The 26052-nt window shown below is 37.9% G+C and overlaps 1 protein-coding gene across 2 annotated transcripts in view; it reads right to left on the reverse strand.

Moving 5' to 3' along the window:
- MGAT4A (alpha-1,3-mannosyl-glycoprotein 4-beta-N-acetylglucosaminyltransferase A) overlaps nucleotides 1–26052 on the reverse strand; it is a 76369-nt gene that overhangs the window by 24579 nt on the left and 25738 nt on the right. For both annotated transcript variants that reach the window (XM_080575506.1, XM_080575507.1), the window contains exons 3-9: nucleotides 23853–24020; nucleotides 21160–21300; nucleotides 19205–19338; nucleotides 7930–7976; nucleotides 7283–7396; nucleotides 6611–6686; nucleotides 5018–5132 (exon numbers count right to left, since the gene is read on the reverse strand). In XM_080575506.1, the coding sequence (XP_080431632.1) occupies nucleotides 5018–5132; nucleotides 6611–6686; nucleotides 7283–7396; nucleotides 7930–7976; nucleotides 19205–19338; nucleotides 21160–21300; nucleotides 23853–24020 (795 nt within the window). The remainder of the gene's footprint in view (nucleotides 1–5017; nucleotides 5133–6610; nucleotides 6687–7282; nucleotides 7397–7929; nucleotides 7977–19204; nucleotides 19339–21159; nucleotides 21301–23852; nucleotides 24021–26052) is intronic.

Below are 26052 nucleotides of genomic sequence, written 5' to 3' on the forward strand. Positions count from 1 at the left end.
ACAGTTTATCCTCCTCCAGGAGCTATATGTACTCAAGATGCTCTGGAATCCTTTTCTTTCTCTACTCAAGGACACAGCATAGCACCACATCTTCCTTTGATTACCTCATCTTCTGAAGAGTACAAAGATTGTAGTCTTCAGTTGTCATCTGTGGTGAAAAGACACTCACAGAACATGCCACTTAAAACCTGAATGTTAAGGTAAAGGATCCTTACCTACAACTAAATAAGCAGAGAACAAGACTGAAGGTAAGAGTAGGAACATACTCTTTCTCCCTAATTTAAATTATCCTAATTTCATCTAAAAGAGAAACAGGATATATTAACTATATACATATATGTATTTACTTCCATATGGCAAACTGGCATAGGTCCAGAGGCACTCTCCTCTAAGCTGGCATTGGCATGCTACTGTCAACGTAACAGTCATCCCTGACTCAGGGAAGACTCCAGGTAATATGGTGATGTTACAGAACAGACCAGGGAAATAAAACAAAACAAAACAACAAACCAAACAAAAAACCACAGCCTGATACGTTCAACTGCAACTAGTCAAAAGATGCTAGGTAAGCATCAGCTGGCTGTACCTCCTGCACCAGGACCTTCAGATCCAGCTGGCCTCTCTGTGTTACACTCCCCAGCTTGTGGAAGGGTTCAATAGCGCAGGCAAAGCCTTCCCATGGTAGTTCACAATGAGCACTGGAGCAAAGACTGACAGGCAACACCCTGCTCCTCAAGCCTGAGACACCTACCTTGACTAACGCTGCCTCTAACCAAGGACAGACACATACACGCTGCTTGCTGAAATGCTGTCACCACTTTTCACACACAGCTTGGCACAGCTTTCCCCCAGTTCCTTGCCCTTCAGTACGACACAACATCCACCCATCACTCATTTCTGTCAGCTGCACACTACCATGGATCGCTGCCCCAGAACACCCTTCCCACAGCAGCCCAAGAACAGGCCTCTGCAGGGGAGCCTGCAGCAAAACAGTTCTTCAAAGCTCTGGACCCCTGACCATCCACAGCTATTCTTTGCGATGTAAGCAGCCCAGTACATCCATCAGCCCAGCCCCTCTGAATCCCAACCAGCCAAGCCCTTGCCTAACCTCTCTTTAGTGAGGGTGTCGGCAGCAGCCTGGCTCCCCTGGGGCATAGCCAGGGCCTGAGAACAAGCAGCAGCATTTGCCTGAGCCCCACAGTCCTGTGACCTCCCACAGGGCTGTGAGCCATCAAGTCATTCAGATGCCGTCCAAATCCAGCCTGCAGGTTGCCCATTGGCCATCCCTAACATGCAGTCAAAAATCATTAAGCCAGAGACCTAAGCAAAAATAAGAGTCTACATGTACTGCCTCAAACCAAAGAGGAAATGAAAGAATTGAAGCAATGGCTAGCCTTGCACCACGTTCATGCACTTGTTAAAGTGCCTGGGAACAGACAGGCATCAGGGAGATACTGCTGACAAAACTTCAGAGGTTTCAGATTCTGGGTGCACACAAGCTACTCTTGCAAGGAAACTTCAAAACACAAAAGAATTAGACTCAAAGGTAAGATGATGCTCCATAAATCCCTAGAGGTTTACAAGATGTGGAAGAAACTCTCTCTTCTTTTCTCACTTTTGTTTTATTTACATAGACAAAAGTGAGTGCTAGGGCTGAAAAAAATACTGTGGAACATTTTTTTTGCTATTTATTGTGCCCTTCCAAGGCTTCCATCTCATTTTCAGTGCATTTAAATGCTATCCCTAGTGAACTGTTCTGACCTTCTCACAGCATTCTGTTGGCAAGTTTAAGACACATGCAAAATAAAAAAAATAAAAAAAATAACTTTTTCTACAGTTCTCTGGACTGCAAAGATTCATTTGCATTCTTCTGTATAAGCACTATGATGCATGTATTCAGTCTACAACAATAACTTTATACCTGTGAGCACATATTTTCTAAGGTTCAAGCCTTTCAATGTTTTCCCTGTTTATGATATGCAAATTACTGACCTTAGAACCAGAATGGCTTTAGAATTATTTATATCTCAGATATTTGACTTGATCTATTCTTTCCCAAACTTCCACTTATGTGAACAACTTGAGCAAAACTGTAATCAGAACAACTTAAAAAAATCAGAACAGGCCTTAAAACATCAGGATAAAACAAGAGCCAGAGGAACTGCAAAATTCAACCAAGAGGCTTATCTCTGACTGCTCCATTAAAAAATTGACAGTTGACATTATAGCAACAGGACAAGGTATTGCAGATCCCCAGGAAAGCACTTCAGCTCACAAGCAGCTGGAAGACAAATCGGTGTTTCTCATAAAAGTCTGGCAGGACTTTACTGTGTTATGCCAGGGACTGCAGCACAGCCCAGAATTCAAAAGATACACCTCCTTCCACAGAGCTTCTCAGGGAAACAGCATACATCTCACACATTATTTATTAGACCCTTGACAGCACTTAGGGTTATGCTTTCAGTATCAAAAAATAAAATATAAAAAAAATTTTAAAAATCAAAGAAAGCAACTTCTGCTCTATGGCAGAGGTGACAGAATTCTGTAATTCTGCTGTCAGCCTAAACAGTTGCATTTGCCACTTCCTCATGTACTACTTGCGTAAGCTAGATTTTCAGTTCAGAAATACACCATGACAAAAATCACTTTCCTAGCAGAATTTGCAAGCTGATCAAGGCTTGCAATAGCTTATGATGAATCAGTCATACCTCTTTTCAAGTTACTACTTCTGAATCACTAGCAATTCAGCACTCTGCTTTCTCTCTCAGATATCTGCACGTAAAAATCATCCCAAATTGCAAGCAACTACTCTTGCTCTTCTCCCTAGCTATCTGCATTACCAAATTATCATACTATCAGTCTGCATCAAGATCCATAAAGCAATACTAGAGACAAGACAAATCTATATTACTTGCATAAAACTTCTATGCAGGATATAGTTACAGTACACCAATGTGTCTCCAAGCCAGAACTATTAATCCCTTTCATGAATGCTAATTCTTCTCTCAAAACTTAAAAACAGGATAAGTAGATAAATTCAGTGGGAAAAAAAATAATTTTCTGGGTAAAAAACAACATTAAGATGTGCAACTGTAGCTAAATGCATCTGAAAATCTACTGATAGTATCTAATTAGATACCAGGCAAGCAAATATGATACAAGGACCATAACAGGGATGCCCAGCCAAAGGAGATAACAAATACATGTAATTACAATTATCTTTAGAGCCTACACTGCAAACAATCAGCATGTAGACAATGCAGGAACAACAACAAATTTTCAAATATTTTTATACAGCTTTGCATATGATTAAGCCAAATCTCAGTATTAAAGAGAACCATCTAACTAACCCTTCTGGCTTAGACTCTGTCCCCTCTATAGCAGGACTAAGAACATAGGGATGTGAAAGGCAAAATACGAAAATAAGCTTTCTGAAATATATTTGCAGGCGCTAGACAGTGCTTGCCCTAAACTGTTGGTTTTATGCCCATTTTGATATCTCAGTATTATGAAAATGCAAGTTGCAAGTGTCGCACTCTACTATTCCATCTGTACTGCGCTAATTAAGCAAATGCAGAATGGAGGTAAGCTGCTTCTACAGCCTAGAAACTTCACACAGAATTTACATTCAAAGTGCAATTAGGACAGGAGTTAAAACTCTAACCCCATCTAAGTCCACAATTAAAAAAAGTAGAAATAAAGTTTAATCAGATGCCATTATTCAAGCAATTTCTCCAGCCACAAGAACCACAAAGAGCCAAGAGTTGCAAATTGGCCCCCTAGCAAGAGACAAGTCTATTTAAGGCAAAAGCTCCAGTAAATTATTTAAATACTTTTTTCTCCATGCTAGGCAGCTCCATTTCCTGTTTCTCCCTTCAACTCTGAGGCAAAGATACCAGTTACATATGTTGCAGCTGAAATCGTTCTCTGCTGGTAGCCCAAGGCAACCAAGCAGACTGGTTATGTGGGTAGCCGGAAAGGAGATTAGGAGACCTCCCTCTGCCCATTTCCTCTCTTGCTCTTCATCACAGATGAGACTGGCAGGCAAACTTACAAAGCACAATTTTGTAACCTAGCAGTATTTTAGGAGATGACTGCTGGTTTCCTTTCAAATCTATCAGTCTCTGAAATGCTGAGTATCAGGAAACTATTGCCTCAGCAACACATCTGATGCTGAGCTCTAAAAAGGATAGTACAGGAATCTCCCCAGCCTGATTTAGTTTAATTTTTCCTCACGTATCTCCACCTTGGTGCTTTTTATTAGTTCATGACACATCACTGCAATAACAAAATACCTTTTCAATGTGTAAAATCCCTTCAAAACTTCTTTCATTGTTTTTCTGTTAAGACTAGTATCTCTCTGTAAAAACGTGTGAGTGTAAGACAGAACAAATACTCATAAAGTAATTTCATCAGTCCCCTGGTAGTCAATGCATGACAGCCCCAGATGCTACGTTAGCTTCTCTCACTGTAGTTGACTGCAAATGACAGGCAGACTCTACCTAACTCTAAGGAGAGGACTGTCCTAACTTCTGGATGGAGCAGAATGACGAAGATAGAACAGGCTCAGCAACCAAGACAAACTGATGTCTGTTGGTTCTTTTGGGAACTCTTGTCATAAACACCAGTGAGACTGTTTTAGGTGGAGTTAGTTTTTATGCTTCTTTCCTTTTACTTCACAGTCATTTTGTTTTAATGATATTTCTATTTTAACTGCAGTCAAATTTAAAATAAGTAATTCCTTGCAGTTGAACTGTTAATATTTTTATAAATAAACCAACTTTTGGTTATAAAAATGTCTCCATTTCCAACAGTTTGAATTTAACTGCTATACAAAAATAGATGAAAAACCTAACAAAAGCAAACATGAGTTAAACCACAGAGTTCCTAAAAAAGCCAATGAATTTCTAATTCTTGGTCTATTTCCAGTACAAAGAAGATAGCTTTGAAGTCTATTAATCACAGCATCTAAGGATGAATGTGTTCTTTCAAACTATTGAAACGAACTTTTTCTTACCAATGAAACCCAGCTGAGAAAATTCTAGAATCATCCAATCTTCAGAAGCAAGCTGAAGCGCAAAATTTTTTATTGTGCTGAAATAATTCTGCTTGACAACGATGTCGTCTTCAAGCTAGAGGAAGGTAGCAATGATATCACTATAAATAAAATAACACCAAAGCAATAGGAAAAGTACTAGTAGGAAATATTGATTTATAATATATTGCTAACCCATATCCACGTATTTCTAGTGCAAGCACTGCTATAAAGCCTAGACTCTACAGACAAAAATAACTATTATAGGGATCACAGTTTGTCTGTTTGTGGAGAATTAATCCAGAATTTTACTGTAATAAGAATCCATGAATATATCTCAACATAATGGAGATGTAAACTAGGTAGTAAAATCACATTGCTTTTCTAGCTTCTTTCTTCAAAGAAGAATCATCCATGAAATAATTTTGGACTAAGTGACATCATCAGGACATTATGTGGAGAAAAACTAGAACTTCTGTACTATTTGTACAAAAATGTGACTCAGTTTACTCACTTCCCTACTAGTACTAAAATAATTTCTCCTCTTAGAAGCTAAGAGACACGTTATCTACAGAGCCAGGATTCATTTCTCCATTTTCTACATCAGTTGCCAAAGAGAAGAACAGGTGCGTAGTCCAATCTAGTCCAGACAGTGCAATTCCCAGGATGCTGTGCTACAATCCTTTTAATTCACACTAAGTGAAGGCTGCTGCTTTAAGGATGCTGCTCCTCCTGTCCTATCTCCTAGAACATTCATGCTCTCCCCCTTGTGCTGGCACTAACATTTGTGTGACTGCCTAGTTTCAAACAGGCTGTCAATATATCACTGGCTGCACAGCTTCCAGGAAAAATCAGTCTCCAACAGCTTTCAAAGAGCAGACAGCATAGCTTGCTTTGTAAAAACTAGATGAGTGGGGCGTTACACCCAGAGGATACAGTCCCAAAATCTAAATAAAGATCATAAGCACAGCTACCCACTAGATCTGCCATACCTATAGGTAAGGCTTCTACTTCAAAGCAGGAAGGCATGACAGGAACGATTCTGAACTAGATTAAACTTAAGATTAATTGCTTAACTGTGTTCTTGAAAACCTCTTTTAAAAAATGAAACAAAAAAGAAAACAAGTCTAGCAACACATTCAAAATATATCTATACACCACAGAGTTATATTAAAGTTACACTGCACCTGCTTTCAAGAGAAAGAAGAACAGATTTTAGCTTAATTTCCACTTAAAACTATGCTGGTGTTTTCTGCCTAGGAGACTCAGTTGTACCTCAGTTGGGGGACAAGGGAGAAAACAGTAGTTAAGCTGTCTACATTCCTTCACCTTTTTTGCTAAGCTTCTTAAGATAAAATCAATCATGTATGACAAATAGCTTTCTACTTCAGAGACAGTGTCCTCCACAGATTACTTCCTCAGACACCATTACGCCCATACTCAGTGCCCTCCAAGAATAGAACCATGTTATCTCTGCTCTATGTAGGTCCTTCTGGTGTACCCAACAGCAGGATTTCTGGAGACTCATTTGAAAATTTATGCAGACTCATTTGAAAAGAAAGAACAGAAATTTACCTGAATGTAATAAACTCCCTTCTTCTGGGCGTACATCATGAGAAAACAGTAATCCAAGTTTTGCTTTGTTCTCCATCTGAAATTCAATTAAAAACTTAAGGATAATAAAAAAGTTATTTCAATACACACTGGTAATTCAAAGTAAATCTCACTATGAAAAATGACGCATATTGGTGAAATGTTAGGACAACTGCTTTTGGCATCGTTCCCTCAGGAAATCCTCTGTCTGAAAAAAAGGAACAAAGCTTTCACCTTATGTTTTAATACAGACAAAAAATTGGTTTATTTTGATTCCAATTTTGTGAAAACTACCTGGCATTTCACTACAAACACATGTGCATTTTAAATAGTAATTCAGCAGGAATTACTCGGTTTTACACCATATTTCAGAAAGAAAAACAGTAAACAAAAAAACAGCAACAAAAGTCTCTGTTCACCTCCCAGAATCTAACACTAAATGAGTTCAACCAAGCTCAGCATTAGGCTCTGATCACGCACAGAACAGCATGCAGATAAGACTGAAAAGGACTCAGTGCTCATTTAACTTCCCCACACTTTCAAGAATTACAGTAAGAAAACATTTAAAGAATTCACATCCCACTTGTCATTTTATAAACAAGAAAAGTGTGAATGTGGGAGGAGATGGGAAAGGATTTGGAGGAATAAACTAACCTCACTCTCTCTTTTGAGTCTCCAAATGTCTCTTTCAAGTTTGACAAGTCAGGATAGTAAGATGCAGGAGGGGCTATTACTTCCACCAAGCCAGAATTGATCTCTGTAGAAAATCTGCCAATAGAATCATCATAAAGTCATGAGATATTTTGAGTTCTGTAGACTTCCTGCTAGCTTTCTGTTGGTATAGTTACTATGCCTGGTTATAGCAAGGACTTACTCAAATAAGGGATGTGAAGTAAAATTACTATATAAGAAGATATTGTTTTCCCTAATAGCTTTTTCAGAAAAGCATAGCCTCTTAGTTTCTTGACCAATAATTGGAATTCTAACTAGATTCTAAACACTGCTTGCTTTTTTTTTCCCCCCTACAGTTCTCTTGGAATGTATGGAATACAAGACAGTAACAGAGATGTCACAAATTCCCATTTATTTTAAAGGCAATTATATCTATTTATGGTGCACAGAATCAACTTAATTCCATTTATTATTTTACAACTTAACTGACTGAATCATTGCCCTTAATTTATTATCTAATACCTTTTGGCTCGAAAGTACAAATTCCCCAAAATACAAAAATGTATGAACTTCTATTTCCATAATACTTTTTATTACTTATCACAATGTTATTTAGAACTACAACTTACTCTTTTTCCAGGCTTGCAACAACATTGTTAACATAATCAAGATCAGTCTGAAAAACAAAAACACACTATCAAATAAAATACTTAACCGTTTTGCAGCTACTCTTTAAAAGAACCCAGTAACAATTGGTGAGGTACTTGAAAATCAATTTCAGCGTGTAAGATATTTGAGTAATATAGGAACACATCACTCAGGTAACTGTGTCCTTTGACTAACAGAAGAAAAAATGATTCTTTTATGTAAACACAGGGAAATAACATTTGCTTTATATCTGCTTTTAATAGACAGTCCTAATTCAAAACTGGCATTTTCTTGCAGTTCATAGTCTTAATGACAAAATGCTCACCCAGTGTTTGTGTAGGAAGAACATATTGTTAACAATATTACATTATACAAAAATATTATCAAGGAAAGACTTCTGAAGAACAGGGCAATAAACAGACACCTCTTTCATAAATACATCTCCTAAACTTTGCACTTAAAGCATGGATACCCCAACCTCAGACAACAATGAACATGCTGTTTTCCTAACAAGGGTTGCTTTTTTGCAGAGACTAAACTTGAGGGACTATTAATTTGATAAATCACCTGGTTCTTAAGATGCAAATATTCTAAAAAAATTACTTGTCGGTTAAAAAATTAATTCTGACATTCAGGAAGAGTATAGATCACCTAACTTGCCAGAACAGGCCTCTTATGCAGCCTACTAGCTTGGTCTTATGCATGCAGGAAAGGAGAGGTTTTGAATTCACAAACTAGACTAAGAAAAACTAGTCTCTGCTGTATTACTAACCTAATAATTTGACATATTATTTATCAGTTTTAAAAAGAAAAGTTACAGTCTGTAAATCAATATAGATTCTGGTAGCTCAAGAGGATTCTGCAGAAACAGCTGCCTTTGAAATGCTGGAAACAAAGGAACAGTTCATACTATCTTTCTGATGAATTTGTAATGCAGATTATCATTAAAGGATTATACACACCGAGAATAAGTCCTTCCCAAGCATTTCTATAGAACCACTAATCTTGTTTGATAAAGGTTCTTACTCTTTGATCTTAGAAATCACCATTCCTATTTTTAAAGATTTACTTATATAAAATCCAACATAATGCCAGTGACACGCACATTTTCAAAAAGGATAGCAGTGGGTTTCTTCCAAAAGCAGGTTGCAAACACTATATGAAGAAGTGAGTTGAAAGCATTTCTCATGCTTTCTTTTCCATAAATATTTCCTTTGTACGCACTATTCCTAGTGCTTCACAGGATAGAAATCCTAATAAGCAGTTAAGGTGTTAGCAATTTAAAACTTGTCCCACAATGAGTTCCACCCAAGCAGACTCACAGACCCATATGGACCTTCACATATCACTAAGTCTTTAATTACACATATGGATTGTTCAGGCACAGTTCTTTACAAGAATGGAGTCTAAGACAACAACTTCTGTTGTGATTTAATAGCTGCAAATCACTATGTAAAGATAATTCAATAATATTTCTATCTTTTACTGAAACATTTCCTTTTTTTTTTTTTTTTTTTTTACTTTTAAACATTAAAAATTGTTTAGTCAACACAGGAAAAAGAAACAATCTGAATTTCTAGTTGACATTCCAAACGCCAATTACTTAGTCTAGGATTAATAAGTTAAATACTTGTTAAACTGTCCATAATGTAATTACGTAGGAAAACAAGTTGTGGGGTTTTTCATTTTGTTTTTAAATGAATAGACACCAAAAGCACAGCTAGTCTCTACACAGTATTCCAGACATTAAAATAAAAGCAGAATTTTATTGTAATTGGAAGCATATAATTAGTAACAAGCCCATGCTTCACTGTAACTCTCCTTAAAATGAACATAGCTTTGTCCTGGTTTACAGTGCTTTTAAAACCTGATGTCCTTAATACAGGATGGACCACATCCAGAAAGATTAGAAAGTCTGGAATAAGAGTTTTTTCCGTACTTCCAACTATTTTTGTGTGTGTGTGTCACACACTCAACACACAAGGTTGGCAATTTCCCAGTCAGAACAGCAATCACAATAGCTTCACGTTAAAGTGATGTAGCCTGTAGACTTTCAATTTCATATTGTAACCTGTGCTACTGTCAAACCAAGTCAAGATTGCCTGGTCTAGCTACACAAAACAGAAGGCAAATGCTGCTGCTGGTTTAGTAGTAACCTTGCTGATGCCATTTTTTATGCGAGCAAATGCATTAAAAACTTGATATCCTGCCATTATTTCTAAATAAGGGTGTTTTTATCTACCAGCAGCATTTGAGATTCAGAAGCAGGGTTTCAACACCAAACTCCTCCCCTCAGGTCAGCAGGCTGAGCGCCATCCTTCCACGTCAGAACCTCCAGAGGCAACCACCTCTTCTCATTACCCAGCCTAATGCTCAATGGGATCTTTGCCAACACCCTTCAGCTGTGGACAGGTGCCAGGACGGTGGCACTCGGAAGTTATTTCACACAACCTGATGAAATACATATGAGAGAGTCCAATTAATTCGATCAATCTGTCGCAATACCCAAGGGAAGAGTTAAAACTACAGAGAAGACTTCATAGTGCAGCAATAGCAGGATATCCGGAATAGTCAGAGAATTGCTCTAGCCTAAGGATCTTCCAAGCACTATCAATAAATTCAGCCAGTAACTGAAGAGTGATGGAAAAATCTATTATTGACCAAGATCTATTCTCCATTTTTGAGGAAGAAGGCATTTACTGCCTGATAAAATAAGACCTATGGTCCTCTTTATCGACCTACAGGACATGAGACTGCTGAAAACAAGTATGAACAACAGATAATATAAAGGAGACCTTGTCTTCTCCAAGAACCTTAAAGAGGACAAGACAAATCCCGATTAATCAAAAGGAAATCATCCATGAAAGAAAGTGTAACTGTTCTTCAGGCTTCCACTAAAGATCATCTGGTAGATACCAGTTTGACCTTGGAACAGCTATGAAGAACCTGGCTCATGGTATCAGTGCTATTTGCAACTATTGAAAGGAAATGTCACTGGTGATCCCAATCAAAGCAGCACAACCTGTAAGAAAACAACAATGAATGATGTACTACATCAGAAGGCATTAACGTTCCTTCACAAAACTCTTAAGGTTGGAGATGAAATAATCCCTAGGAGTTTGGAACCTGAGAAAAAGCAGCAAAAATTAATATTTAAAGAACTAATCCCCTTAAAGATTAAATGCCAAATTGTGATAGTCCACAGCCAAAGAGTTAACACCGCCAGCCAAAAAGATGCATCTTATCAATGAATTGCAGAGCTTCAAAAACAAGTTTGTCTTGTTAAGTAGATCTCTGAGGACTAATGAAAGGTGTAAACACGAGTGGTTATTTCAATATCAGCAGATAAAATTTTTCCTGCCCATTCTTTCTTCCTAGTCATAAGAAATTATTGATCTCAGACAAAGCAAGAACACATGGGGTGAGACATCCTCCTTTTTTCATTCATACTAGATCAAGACCAAAGATTCGCCCAACTCAGCATCTTGCTTCCAGCAGCAACAGCCAAAAATGGATACATAGAAAAGAGTACAAACAGGACAAGCACACGTAGTACTTCCTCCTGCTACCATCCATGCTCTGACTGCCTTCAGTTCCGGTCACTTCCTGAGCCAGGTGTGATTTTGTATACTTAATATTCCTCAGTAGACCCCTTTTCCATGTACCTCGCCAGTATCCCCCCTTGAGCCTACCTAAACTTTCAGCAGGACAAGAAGATTTTAGCTTATGAAATCTATGGTGTTTCATAAGCCTGAACTGGCAACATCTAAGGTTTAACTCATATATCAGCTATTTTGATGACAGACACACACAGTGCTTTGATGAATCTCTCTAAAAGAAAACCTGGAGTCCATTGTGGAAAAAAAGTTTCAGAGAGTCAGAGTCTTTCTCAAATTTCCTGTTTTTGTAAGATGCTGCTCTACAGTTGCTTACAGTACCTTCTCTACTTTATGTGAGGCCATATTTCAAATTTGCAATTATTCTAAGGTTTGTCTGAACAAACACTGTTATTCGTAACAAATGCACAAAGAACAAGAGCAGCAGTGAACAAAAGTCCAATCTTTTTTTATTGATTTTATGAGCGAGGATGCACATAGTAAAGCAGTAGAATACATTAGCTAGCAGACAAAACAAGAGGTTAGAATGCTCTCATTAATGGCTAACCAACTGTCAGAGAAAAAGATTTCTAGTTTTAAGAACCAACTCTTTCATATTGTTAAAACCTATCTATTTAATACCTGCAAGCATACAGAAGGTGAACTGCTTCTCAAAACCATGGCAGTACGGAACAAAGGTCTATCTGCATCTAAAGTTTATGTGCGATCTTAGCCAGTAGCAGATGCTCAGAAAAAAAAAGAAGTAATAAACAGGGTATGTACAGAACAAATCTTCCTTCCTTTCATACACCTCCCAGTTCTCAGTAATTAACAATTTATAATTGCTAGGCCTGAGTGGCATCCATGTCATTAGATTCATTAACTCCTTCTGTATCTGTTCTCTGTGAATTTGCTTAATGCCTTCCGGAACCTATTTACTCACTTGTATTTCACAATATCCAGTAGCAACAAGGTTCACAATTTAGCTATGTACTCTATGAGAAATGTTGTCTTCATTTCAGATTTCGCCTCTTAATTTCATTTAGAGGCATCCAGACTGCATCCATACCACCACAGAGACTCAGCTCTAATCCACATATATAAAATCTAAACAAGCAATAACAGTGAGTCCAAACAGGACTGGAACTTGGTTGAAACACAGGCACAGTAAGTGCACAAGTGTTTTGCATCAAACCACAGAATGAACAAGACATGGTAAAGCTAGAAGAAGCAAAAATATTGAATTGAATTTCAGACAACTACATTCCATTGTAAAGCATGGGATTCCTGTCCTATTTTATTTTCTGTCCCACTCTTCCTGTAAACGCTTCTCTACTCTTACTGGAGACATCACTTAAATTTTAAGTTTTCCATAGTTTGCCACTCAACACTAAACTTTATCCCAGTTTCCATGACGTTTCCACCACAAGTGAGCAGAAGTGCTAAAAACTGGACTTAGGCAAAATAAAGCACTACAAAATAGCAGCAGCTATACAAAATTAAACTCTATGCATCAACGCTGACACCCAGCCAATGAGCACTTCCTTTATTAGGTTCTCCAAGTGGAGTAGAAAAAAAACACAGACACACACACAAAAAAAAGCAGGTAAAACATGATGGAATGCCATGATACCACGTACAAGCAATTGAGCGGTGCAATTGAGCAATGTGATCTAGTAGAAGATGCCCCTGCCTATGGAATGGGGGTTGGAACTAGCTGGTCTTTAAAGGTCCCTTCCAGCTCAAACCATTCTGCGATTCTATGATTTTCTTGTTCTGGAAGCTTGACTTACCAAGCTTAACTTTTTTAATAAGCTGTAATTTTCAAGATGCACGTTGAAATGCTCTGCAAAATGCACAGGTTTACTGCAGTTGACCCTGCTTTGAGCAGGGGAGAGGGCTTGGACTAGACGATGTCCAGAGGTCCCTTCCAATCTTTGTGAGTCTGTTGGGTATTGCCTCAGCAGACCAAACATCTGTTCGGATTAAATTTCTATTTCAGTTGTTATTAACAGTTGGTTTTAGGAAGAGAAGCGCAAATAGATCAAAGATGGCACTAAAACTATCAAAATACTATAAATTCAAGATGGGAAGCTGCAGGGAAAACAGTGAAGAATTGAGACATCAACTGTACAGTTCCTTCTAAACAATGTGCTTTATCTAGTCTGTCAACTTGCCCAGATCTTAATTCTTAAATGATTATCTACTATAAATCAGTCTTAACTTATTCAAGAAACAACCCCCCCACCCAAAAAAAAGTAGTAATTTAATTGCTTATGCATTTCAACAATTTTATCTGATCTTTCACCACCCTTGTAGAATATGGGTGGAATATTTTTACAGTGTATTTTAAATAACAAGCAATGCAAAACTGAACAACCTCCAGAAAAGGCAAAGTAAACCTGTGTTTGAAAAATGGTGAAAGTACATATGAATATGATTACCTATATACAAGACCTTAAAATTCACCTAGAAAAAATCATCCACTAAAATAGCATTTAGACATATTTTTGAAGATTTATACAGTGAAAAAGCCCTAAGGAATAGAAATACAGCAGTGTTTTCCAGTGGTTTCAACAGTGTAAGGATATAAACAAAGCCTGCGGAAAAAGGTAACAGTATCTGTTAAAGTTCAACCAATACAGCTGAAAAAGATTATTTCAGGAATACAGTTTCTGCTTTCAGATCTGAAGCAGCAGTTTTAAGTTAAACACAGGAACAAGGAGAACAACGCACAAAGAAAAAAAAAAGTCTAATGGACAGGGTCTCACAATGCAAAGCCTTTCATGGCAGTATCAGGAATACAAGTTTATTCTTCTATCACTCCACTCTCATTTGTCCCTACCCTCGTATCCTGCATGCCACCTCCTCAGTCATGAAGGCACAAGTCCCTAGGAGTCGTGCTGTGAACCACAGCACCACATCAGAGAACAAGTTTAGATTTTAAGAAGGCCAGCCAGAACAAAAAGTCAAGGGACAACTCAGAACAGCACATTTAGGTGGAAATCATGTTAACATCATATAGCTCTCAGCTAACTTTGTAATGTATTACAGACAAAGCCTTCTTTGTAGAGTCTGAAAGAAGGCAGAACATGTGGCCTGGAAACCTGGGGAAATTTTTTCGTGTCCTTGGGTGAGCCTGTAAATCATTGAAAAGGTCTAGAAGGTCTATTTTTTCCAGTCAAACGCAGGGAGCAGTTGTGTACAATCAAAAGCACACTTCGGTGAACTGTGTTGTTTACTTGGAGGACAGAAGGAATTCGTCCTCATTGTCTTTAGGCCAAAGCAGACCACGGAAGTAAAATTTGAGAATGTTGTCCTAAACTTGCTTATTAATACAGTGTTAATTCAGTCAATCATCCAGGTACAAAGTCGCCTACTGTAAGGCTTCTGAAATAAGATTATTACTGCTACTTTTCATCTCACAAATACATGCTCTAGATGTTACTGGTGAGAACATTTACAACTATTAACAGTGATGTTCCCTTATGAGAAACATCAGATAGTTACTGTGGGTCTGGAACATCTCAAAAGGTATCTTGTAGATAAAGAGAAGCATTTCAGTCATTCAAATCTAGAGCTTGAGAAAAAAAGCGCAATTTCATCTTTCTGTTGAGACACTAAATTTGTCTCAGGTCCATAGCAGGTTTCAAACTCCTGTCAAAAATCTTCTCCAAGATCTAAGAAAGATTTTTATCACCAATTTAATCTCATATAAAACTTTGCTAGCCATTACCATGAAAAGAGGAATGTAAAATCCTGTGATGTTGCCCAGTATCAACAGTCCACAGTCTTCGGATGCCAAAGAAGCTTAGAATAAAACAGCAGTTTAAATAGGTATCTCAACTTCTAACTGGTATGCCAAGCTGCCTTCTAGTTACAAGAGCTAACATTATAACTAGAAACTGCGGTCATCTTGATTGGTTTTGAATCCAAAACTAAGGTTACCACCTGTGCAGGCCCTTAAAATTACCTGGTGATGATTATATTATTTAGCAAAACAGCCTTGTTTAGCTTTAATTTATTTATTTAATATATACACATTCATACATATGTATACATGCGTGTGTTTATGCTAGGATTACATGTGAAACAACAGTATAAGATTTAATAAGCAATGTGTGAGAAAGCATAGCATGTGGACTGGTGCTCCAAGAGTAAATGGCTGGACAATTACTGCCCAATCAGATGTAATCAGTAGTATATAATATTAGCAACGTACTTTTGCATAGCTCTAAGTGTCTTCTGATTCTTTCTGAAATGATCTGCCTTTTTGATATTCTTGGTCAAATAAAGGACTTATGATCTTTCCAATATACATTGATTACTGTTTGTACAAAAGGCTGTGCTAACCACAGTCACTGATTAATGAAGTGGACTGACGATTATTTGTGATATATTTAGAACAAGTCTAAGATGCACTTTCTTCATGGTAAATGAGATCTCCTCATACAAAAAAAAAATCTTTAGATACCAGAAAAATATTTTAATTTCTCTCATATTCAGTAGCATACATGTTTATATCTGTTGTTTCACTATGATGTAAAGTATTTCAAAACCTTGTTTCCCTTGTTATTTGCAATCCCTATGAAAAAAAAATAAAAAACTGGACATTCATTTTCATGTGGAGTTCACAGTTCCTTAAACCCAGAGCCTATAGTTTCTTCAGAAAGAAGGTTTTCATACAAACCGGGTTGGTAAGAGATGAATTGTTTGTTTCAAATCATCTGATGAGCATCTGAGCTAACTACACAGTCAAGGGGAATAAAAAGATTTTAAGTATAGACATATAATGATTCATGCCTATTTATTAGTCATCCTAATTAATCCCTGCAAATTATTCTGCAATAAAATTATTTTAACAAATTGGAGAACACAGACATATGTCAGTTACTGGGACAATTGCACAGTTTACTGTCAAGCAATTCTAGTAATTATTTAAATTGGTGATTAGGTATCACATCAACCAAGATATTTTAGAATTCCTTGAACTTTCAGTAATGGAAATTTACTGTGTATAATCACATTACTGAGAAATATCCATACAGTAAATGAATATGCAGATCTCTTTATTTAGCAACCATAATGCACCTATATTTGCTAGCTTATCTGTTTACACTGTTCATGCTCTTTGCAGAAGGCCATTAGCTGTAATTTTCAACTTGTGTTCCAGAAAAGTCAAATTTGTGAGACAGAAGTGAGGTAGAACTGCTAAAAGAAAGAAATTAACCATTGAAGAAGTTTTAGGGTGCAACTATCGTTTAAGACTGTCTCCCAGCAATGCTTATTAAACACTGTCAGTTCGATTTCTCAGTTCGAGTCAACAAGAAAATACTCGTGCAATCCTTCTAAAATACCACTTTTCATATAGTTCTCTTGTAAAAATAATTTTGTAATTATTGCTTTTGTTGGTGGTGGTGGTGGTACAAGCTATATAGAAAGCACAAATAGTAGTTTTAAATTTATTAGTAACATTACCTAACCTCACACTATGACCATTTCTTGCTGTACTTGAGGCTGCACAAATGTTTAGCAGAGGCCATACCATTTTTCAGAAGCTTTTGCCATCATCTTTAATACAGGCATAGTTGATCAAAGTCCTAACGTATTTTTGAATTGCCTTCATTAATGCAAACGTTAGTTCTAGCAACAGTCTAACACATTTTAGGCTAGGAAACTCCACAGTTAAAGTTAGTTTAAGAGTAAAAGCCCTTCCTTTTGTTTAAGAACAAACAGAAGTCCAATAGGGGAATAGATTTTCCTTCAAGTAGCCAGAGAAAATGCTTATTAAACCTACACAATCCATCTTGCAAAAGGAAGCTGAAAAATACAGCATAACCCAGAGAATAACACAGCACAGTTCAGGATAACGAATTTACTGTACCATATTATTCACCGGAAGAGTTTTCTGTAATAATTACAGAACAAACTATAAGATATTGAACTTAAGGAAATATAAAGCATGGTAAAAGGAGTAAGTAAAGCAGGGGAGACAAAATCGGATGGAGAAATTAGATGGAAAAAGAAATGCAAAGCTAGGGAAAAGTTATAATGGGACAAGAATCCAAACCTAGGCTCTTCAGATTTTCCCAGACATTCATGGCTTGCTGTGCCCAAAGCAGACATGGGAGTAAGTACATTGTGCTCCCCTCGAACAGCCATATCCAAAAGATACAGAGGGTCCCACTCCAGAGTAAAACACACAAGTCTCCTTGTTCAGAGATGCCATAGCTCCCATTTTAAAATGTTGAGTTTCTTCAAGGCTGCTTTCACAGCATCATTCCCAAGACAAAAGAAAATTTCACAACACCTCAAAGGACAAAAATTATTTAACTATGGAAAACTCAAGCATACCTACATGGTTTGTCTAAGGTTACAAGGGAAACTTGTGCATTTGGGGACGGGGTGTGGATTCTCTTCACCCCTACTCTAAGATCTGTAGAAGACTGAGAATCCAATGATAACACACAGTCTTCACAGCTCAGACCTCCTTAAACAAAACAAAATGGAACTTTTAAACCTTGAAAGTTTTAAACCTTGAAAAGAAGCCGTATTAAAAGGCAATAAAATTATTCCAATCAGTACAGAGAAGGAATGCCATTGCTCCAGTAATTCCTAAATTAATTCTGATCACTTGATATTCTCAACCAAGAGATGTTTTAAGAGCATTTTCTGCAGAAAAGCAGTACCTATTAGACTGATGGTTTTTGACTGACTCACTGTCAGAAAAAAAAACAAACCAGAGCGATTTATATTAGAAGACTATAAGGGTCAGTCTCAGGTACAGCAAAAGAGTTTATAAACTTCTAAAAGAAAGATTTAAAATCTGTTGTTAATAGAACTAGATGTATTAGCACGCTGTTTTGTCACTTAATCATCGCTGAAAGGACACTGGCTCACAAGATTAAAACGGTGTTCACAGTTATAACTAGAGGACTCAAATTTTCCTCTGTGGGATTCACAAAACACTGATTGAACAGAGCACTACATGGTTAGATGGCTGAAGATCAAACATATGTAAAAAAAAAATCCCCCATTCCATGTCAGACTCTTAAGAAAAAATAAGCATACACAACTCTCAGCAGCCAACAAAATTACTTCTGAAAGCAGTCTATCATTTTCCTTAAGCGTTCAGCTAAATCAAGAGTCAAACTGACCAGAGTCCAACTGAAAAATGTTTGAATTAGTCCATCAAAAAGGTCTGGACTTTTAATGTCCAGGAAGTCCAAAAAATAAAATCAGTAACAATCTGCACCTAACTTCCCCAACTGCGGCACCAACCCGAGGAAGGACTGACTAAAAAGGAGCATGAAGAGAAGGGGAAAAAAAACTCCCTACCATACCATAGAGCCTCAGCCACTATGCTGATACTGAAGGAGTAAGATAATTAGGACATCTCAATCATTAAGTATAACATCAGAAGATGTGCAAAATAAGCAGTCCACTGAATCCACACCCACTTCATAAATAGAAAAGGCTGGGCTCTTCACAATCATTTATCTCAGAGAAACAAGACTTTTCCTTAAATGTAAAGGAGATCGAGGCACAGACAGTCATCTGTCTAAATTGCAAAGAAAAAGGAGCTCCTCATCAATTCCTGAAAGGAATACTTGTGATTAAAGGCAGGTTAGAAAGCATATAAAAATATTTATGTGATTACCTCTCCTATAAAGACAACCATAACACAATCCAGTTTTTCTTCGGGGGACAGCTTATCAATAAGGGAGTGGAGAGTTTCTGTAAGATAAGACTTGACTTTTCTTTTCACTGTAGGTATTCCCATTACAATGGAAACTGAAATCAAACAAAACAGAAATGTACTTTCAGTAATTTCATACACAGTGAAAACAAAAAGCTTGTCTCATAATAAAGTATCACTTAAGAAACACAAAGAGTTAAAAGGTTGAGATAGCAGTAATTTAAAATAGTTTAAAAATATAACACCCATCAACAGGAACATGATTAACATAATCACCACCAATGCTCAGAGCAAACATCACAAACAAAAAAATGTAATCCTAGACATGCCAGGCTATTGCAGAGGTAATAATCAACCACCACGATATTAATCAGGTAAGGCTGCACCACGACTCACAGAATGATTAACCTCCCTAACCTAGTTTTATTTTCAAGCTGGCATAATCATTCTTCACAACTCAAGTATTTATTTTTAACTCCTCAGAAGTCTTTTAAAATTGTACTGGTGAAAAATTCTTACTTCCTTTGCATGGGATTTTGGTTCTTCTAGAAAAACAAGCTCAGGTCATCAGGGCAGCCCAAGAATTCCATATTCAAGCCTCTCATCCCTGTTAAAAGTACCTCAGATGCAAAGCACTCTGGCCCATACTACAATTCTTTGGCCAGATGGCCATTCAGCTCCTAAGTTCCTTAATTTCACCATAGTCTTCTTTCTTCCTCACCCCACCCTGCACACAGGGCTGGCACCCTACTGTAAACACAACAGGTAACAACAGGAACACAATAAAAGGATAGACCAGACTTCATGAAGTCATTCAGTGCTCCGAGCCACCTGTGTGAAATGATTTACCAGATCATAAATATATAAAATCAAACAACTATTAAAAATTTTGTTTATCCTTACTTACACCACCTGCTTCACCTAGCAACTATACATTAGTGAGTTCTGATTTTTTAAAACAAACACTCAAAAAGCATCATGATCAGGAAAGGAGAAGATAGGAAAATAAATTAAGCTCATTTTTCTCCCTCTTTTTAATTAAATAAACCTGACTCTAGTTTCTGTTTTCTAACTTCAAACTTCTGTCATATATTCCCAGTGGAATATAACACAGGCTTCACTTAAAACAATAAAGGAATATGAACATTTGCCTTCCTGATTAACAACTTCGAAACAAATGGTGTTTATAGTCAGAAAAATAACCTCATGGCTTGAGCCCACACATTTGACACAGAGGCATGCCTGCGGATTCACTGGTGGGGCCTTCATGCTTGGAAACACATACATACGCTTTGAGGTACGCCAGCTTGGTTTGGCTTCAGCCTAACTATTTTCTAGAGCTATAAGAATGGGATTCAATGGAGCTATCCTAATGACCAAAGTTCAGAATTTGGGAGGATTAAAAAGAAAAGGGGATCAATGGTATTGCAGCACAATATTTATTTCTTCCCCTCCAACCAATGCCCACATTTTATTGACGCAATTCTATCTTATTATCTTAGTGTGTCCAACTCTAAATTATACTTTAATTTATGACCAACTCTAAAATAATTATATCTATGCATGGTTGCCACACAAATCTGAAAAAGCCCAAGGGGTATGTCCATTAGCAGTTCAGAAACTGTAACACTTCTGTGCTTTGTTCTCTTTTACTTAGTTACAAAAATTCATCCAAACTAAATGCTTCTTAATGCGGAGCTTAACGTGGGGTGGGGCGTGACTGAGATTATGCAGAAAAGAGCAAAGCTGAAGCCAAACTCCTTTCATCCTGGATTCAGTGTGAATTCTGAGAGATATCAATATCACACAAGTTAAATGAGATGTCCTTGATCTACTAAGCAATGCAGTATGTTGTATTACAAGAACTAGAAATTCCTCCAGATTTAAAACATAAAACAAACATTGTATCAGCTTACCTCCTGTCCTTCCAAGGCCAACCTGCACAGAAGGTTGAAGGCTTCCTTCATTTTTCAACAAATGAGGCAAATGGTAATAGATATTTGGCACTTGAAGAGATTTTTTACTTGTTAGTTCTTTTAACAATTTCAGTGTCTCATCTGCAAACACACATGAAGTCAGCCATGCAGAAAAACAAACAGTGAAAAGTTTTATGCAGTGGTAAATCATATAAGATTCACAGCTTGATCTTAACTGAAAAAAAAAGGAAGAAATGATCCATTTTACTGAGGCATTGTATCTTGTGTACAAAGGAAGTCTTTTCTCATTTTAAATTTTAAAGTAAACAATCGTCAGGATTAGTTTCCTCCAGATACAGTTAATACTCACCTGATAACACAAGACTTGCAGTGCCTAATCACAAAAGTAAAGAATGCTCCATTTATTTAGTGGTTTTTGTTTTTTCCCCTCCAGCAGATCAAAATGGCAGGTCTGTTTACCTAGATTATTTTTTACATAAACCTACAGAGTCATCACCACGTAGTAATGCTACTGCAAATAATTAATTTTTCAAAACTATAAATACATGTTGGATAGATTGTAAATATAGACACAAAATTAATATTAAATATATAATCAAGATTTTGAGTGTTTCTGCAATAAAGCACACACTGATGTGAATTTAATTTATTCCACTAGATTATTTAAAATACTTCTTGCTTTCTCTAGAGAATACTGCCTCTCAGGACACCCAGGTGGTTCTCATAAAGTTGCAAATAACAGTTTCTTATGTGTTAATTTTCTTACATCAAGGGTGAAAACAGCTCTCATTTCAAGCGAGCAATATGATAGCACATGGGCTTTTAAAAACTTCATATTGTAAGGTTCACAGGTTAAGTGAGAAACTGGACTCAAGGTTTCCAAGAAAATCTGAGTTGTACAGAAGTGCCTAAAGTAATTCCATAAATGTCACTCCTCTCAGATTCTGAGCATAACTACAACAAAAACAGAAGGGTTGCCTGCTCATTGTCTTTCGGTTTGCTATGAGGATTTATTTTTTATTTTTTAAGGGGGGAGCAATGAAACAATTCATAGCACTTTCTGCTCTTGAAAAATGCTTTGAAAATAGATGCCATAGTAGAGATGCTACTTTTGATAGATTCCAATACAAGTTTTCATTTCTTTTTGCTAACATTTCGTTTAGTTTCAACTGAAAAAAAAAAAGGCCTAAAAGTCCCTCAAAATATGACCTTCTTTGTATGAATGAATAATGATTTACATAAAACAATCCAGAATTCTTCCAGATTCAAAGACAGCAAATAGTACAAGGTATTATGTATACTTAAGTACATTAAACTTAGTAAAATCTATCTAATCCTAAATCGTGACAAAGCTCAGGAATTCAGACTTCAGCTGATTGCCAGTCATGGCTCCACATGGAAAAAAAAAAAGGATGCTCCACAGGCAGTTGGGATCCAGAGATGCTAAAATGTTAAAAATGTGAATCAGTAACTTCAACTGCATCAGAAGAGAGTAATTGTCTATGACTACCATGCATATAAGCGAGCTAACTCACTTTTAGAAATGCATGTGGTAATACCACATTGTAAATCCAATTGTAAATCCAGTATCAAATTTACACAACTTCCTCTATAGTTGTTTACTTTAGCAGAAAGATACACACAGAAGAGTAAGACAAGAATCACAGACTATGTCAAATGTAACCTTTATGCGTACCATTCCTGGAGATCCAGGGAACTACACAGTTCAGGCTGGACAGGCCATTAGTGTCTGAGCAACTCTTATTAATATCAGAACAATATTAATCTCAGCACTAAGGGCCTACAATCATAACCCTCAAAAAAAAAATTTTTTTAAGTTATAGAAGATGGTAAAACATTGCACAAATGCAACTAGACAACAGATTTAAAAACTATCCAACTTTTGGATTTGCAAAAATCTTTGTTTTTCTTATCCTCACTAGGCCAATACAGTGACATTTCTGCAAATGACCAAATCAGACTTCTGGCCAGAAAGTTTGTATTTATTTGTTATTCACTTTCCATCTAAAAAAAATAATCAGAGCAACTAAAGCAATTAGAGCATGATTTTAAAGGTAACTTTAATAATTTCATGACTAGTGTGAAGGCATTCTCTAACATTGCCAAACACAGCTGTTAGTAAACTTGAGCATCAGCCTCAGAAATGGATAAAAAAATACAGAAGACTTTACTAATTTAATAATTAATGACTAGTTATTAAAAAGGGCATTACTTGTACATTTTACAAATCACAAACAATACTTCAGGTTGCCTGTATGCTTTTTAATCATCCATCTGATTTTTAAATATATTTTAATTCATTCAAGTTCATCCTTTTCATAAAGACTTTGCTCACTTTTCCCTTCAAGCTCTATTTAAAAAGTGAGGCAAGTTATTGTCCAAGTCTGCTAAATAAACAACCAGAAGTTCCAAACAGAGCATGGAATCAGTATTCATTCTCTAAAGTCATAAGAATAAAGAGTGGGTGGCTTGCTAAGAATAGAAATTGGAAAAGAAAACCAGCCACCAGATGCAACATATTACATAGATTCGTTATTCACACCACTGAACAATTTCACTCAGATTTCTCGGTATTAATTTCTTATTCTATAGTAATAGAGAGATATTCATAGTCCATACTTATTAAAAAAAAGCTCAATCACAGTATGTACCTGAAAAATTATTCAGTGCATTCTTACTTCCATTTGTTTCTGCTACTGCACGCCTGAACTGCTCCAAGATAGCATTCAGCTCAGAAGAGCGTTGCAGAGTCCGATGCTCAGCTATACGAAGACGTTCCTTCAAAGCATGAAATTCCCGTTGATATGCAATCAACTTTTCTACAGAGAAAAAAAACGATGCTGGTTATTTCGGGCAACAAATGACTACAGAGAGCTCCAACAAGGGACAGAGACTGCTCAGCTATGTAGCACCTGAAATACAGCCAGCAAGGACGCAGCCCAGCACAAACCTTCCTGAGTATTTACACACCATACAGAGGGAAGAATAACTGCACCAGGCAGGGATGCAAGGCAGGCGCTAGGGGATATGCTCCTCATCACCACAGCCACAGACAGGAGCAACCTTTAAGCTCCCATTACTCAACACCACAAGGCAATTCTGAGTCCCTTTTTTGGAACAGATGCCCTGTTTTTAAAACAAACCCTTTGTTTTAAAAAGCATGACAGGAGCAGTGCCTTAAAAAGAGCACAGGTCATGTCTCTTGAAAGCCCTCTCTGAATACGTTGTACGAACGAGCGGAATAAATGCATGTCTTCTTCGAAAGAAGACCAAAAGGGAGAAGGAAACACCACAACTCATTTGTTCACATCTTGCCTATGCTCTTATTACCCAAAATAAGCATCTCTGTCCTGTGCATCTTTCCTTCATCCCACTGATCATTCCTCAAATCTCCTGCTTACCATCACTTTCCTTTAGCCAATCTGCAAATATTGAACGGTGTATCTTAAGTGACTTTGTATCTTGTCATCAATATTGCAACCACACAGTTGCCATCCACAGAGATATTGTTTTGGTTTGTCACCTATTGCAGGGGTAAAGAAGCAGAAGTTTTGCAAGCAATTTGAGTCTCTTCCTGTTGCTACATTACAGTAATACATGGAATAATGAAGGAATTACGGTTTTCCCTTGTTAATAATGCTGCATTTCCTCCAACTTCTTTCAATTCACATATTTCTTCTTTTGTAGTTGGAATGTACTGTTCTGATTGTATTTTGAAAACATAATTAGCTAACATGCCCTGCGTGTAGAGGAAAGAAAAATAAAAATATAGTTCACTACCTCTCGAAAACACTTCCCTTGCCAACCTTGTTTTCCTTTTTCATTAAAACCAAATGGTTATTGCTTTTGTGCCAACAAACCCAGAACACAGCTATGCTGTCGCACAATGCAATGCTTACACACTGACAAGTGAATCCAGACTGCTGCTTGAAACTGGACCTGTTGCTTTAGTCAGCAGGACTGAGATGGCCAGGAAAGTTTTCTGGAATTTCTGGCAAGAAGGGCATTCTTACTTGCCAATGATAATCGAAAGAAATCAAAGATTGCTTGGAGACATGTCTACAAGTTACAGTAAGGTTACAAAGTATCTCTGCCCCTGCTCCCCGTGGGGTCCCTCCCACGGGATGCCGTCCTGCCCGAACTGATCCTGCGGGGGCTGCCCACAGGCAGCAGCTCTTCAAGCACTGCTCCCACACGGCTCCGTACCACGGGGTCCATCCCCCAGGAGCAAACTGCTCCAGCACGGGTCCCCCACGGGCGGCAGCTCCCCCCAGACCCCCTGCTCCTGCGTGGGCTCCTCTCCACGGGCTGCAGCTCCGGCCCGGGGCCTGCTCCTGCGGGGGCTCTCCATGGGCCGCAGCCTCCTCCAGGCCACAGCCACCTGCTCCACCGGGGGCTCCTCCACGGGCTGCAGCGTGGAGATCTGCTCCGTGTGGGACCCATGGGCTGCAGGGGGACAGCCTGCTCCACCAGGGGCCTCTCCACAGGCCGCAGGGGAACTGCTGCTGCCTGCCTGGAGCACCTCCTGCCCTCCTGCTGCACTCACCTTGGGGGCTGCAGGGCTGCTTCTCTCACATTTTCTCACTCCTCTCTCCCAGCTGCTGTAGCCCAGCAGGTTTTTCCCCTTTCCCTAACTCTGCTCTCCCAGAGGCCCACCCAGCATCGCTCCCTGGCCTGGCTCTGGCCAGCGGTGGGCCCCTTCTGGAGCCATTGGGAGCTGGCTCTGGTCTGACATGGGGCAGCTGCTGGGCTCTGCTCACAGAGGCCACCCCTGCAGCACCCACACTACCAAAACGTTGCCACATAAGCCCAATACACTGATATCCCTCCCCAGAACAGGTGATGGCAGGT

Source organism: Anser brachyrhynchus (assembly GCF_964034855.1).
Source record: "Anser brachyrhynchus genome assembly, chromosome: 1".
In the NCBI taxonomy this organism is placed as follows: domain Eukaryota; kingdom Metazoa; phylum Chordata; class Aves; order Anseriformes; family Anatidae; genus Anser; species Anser brachyrhynchus.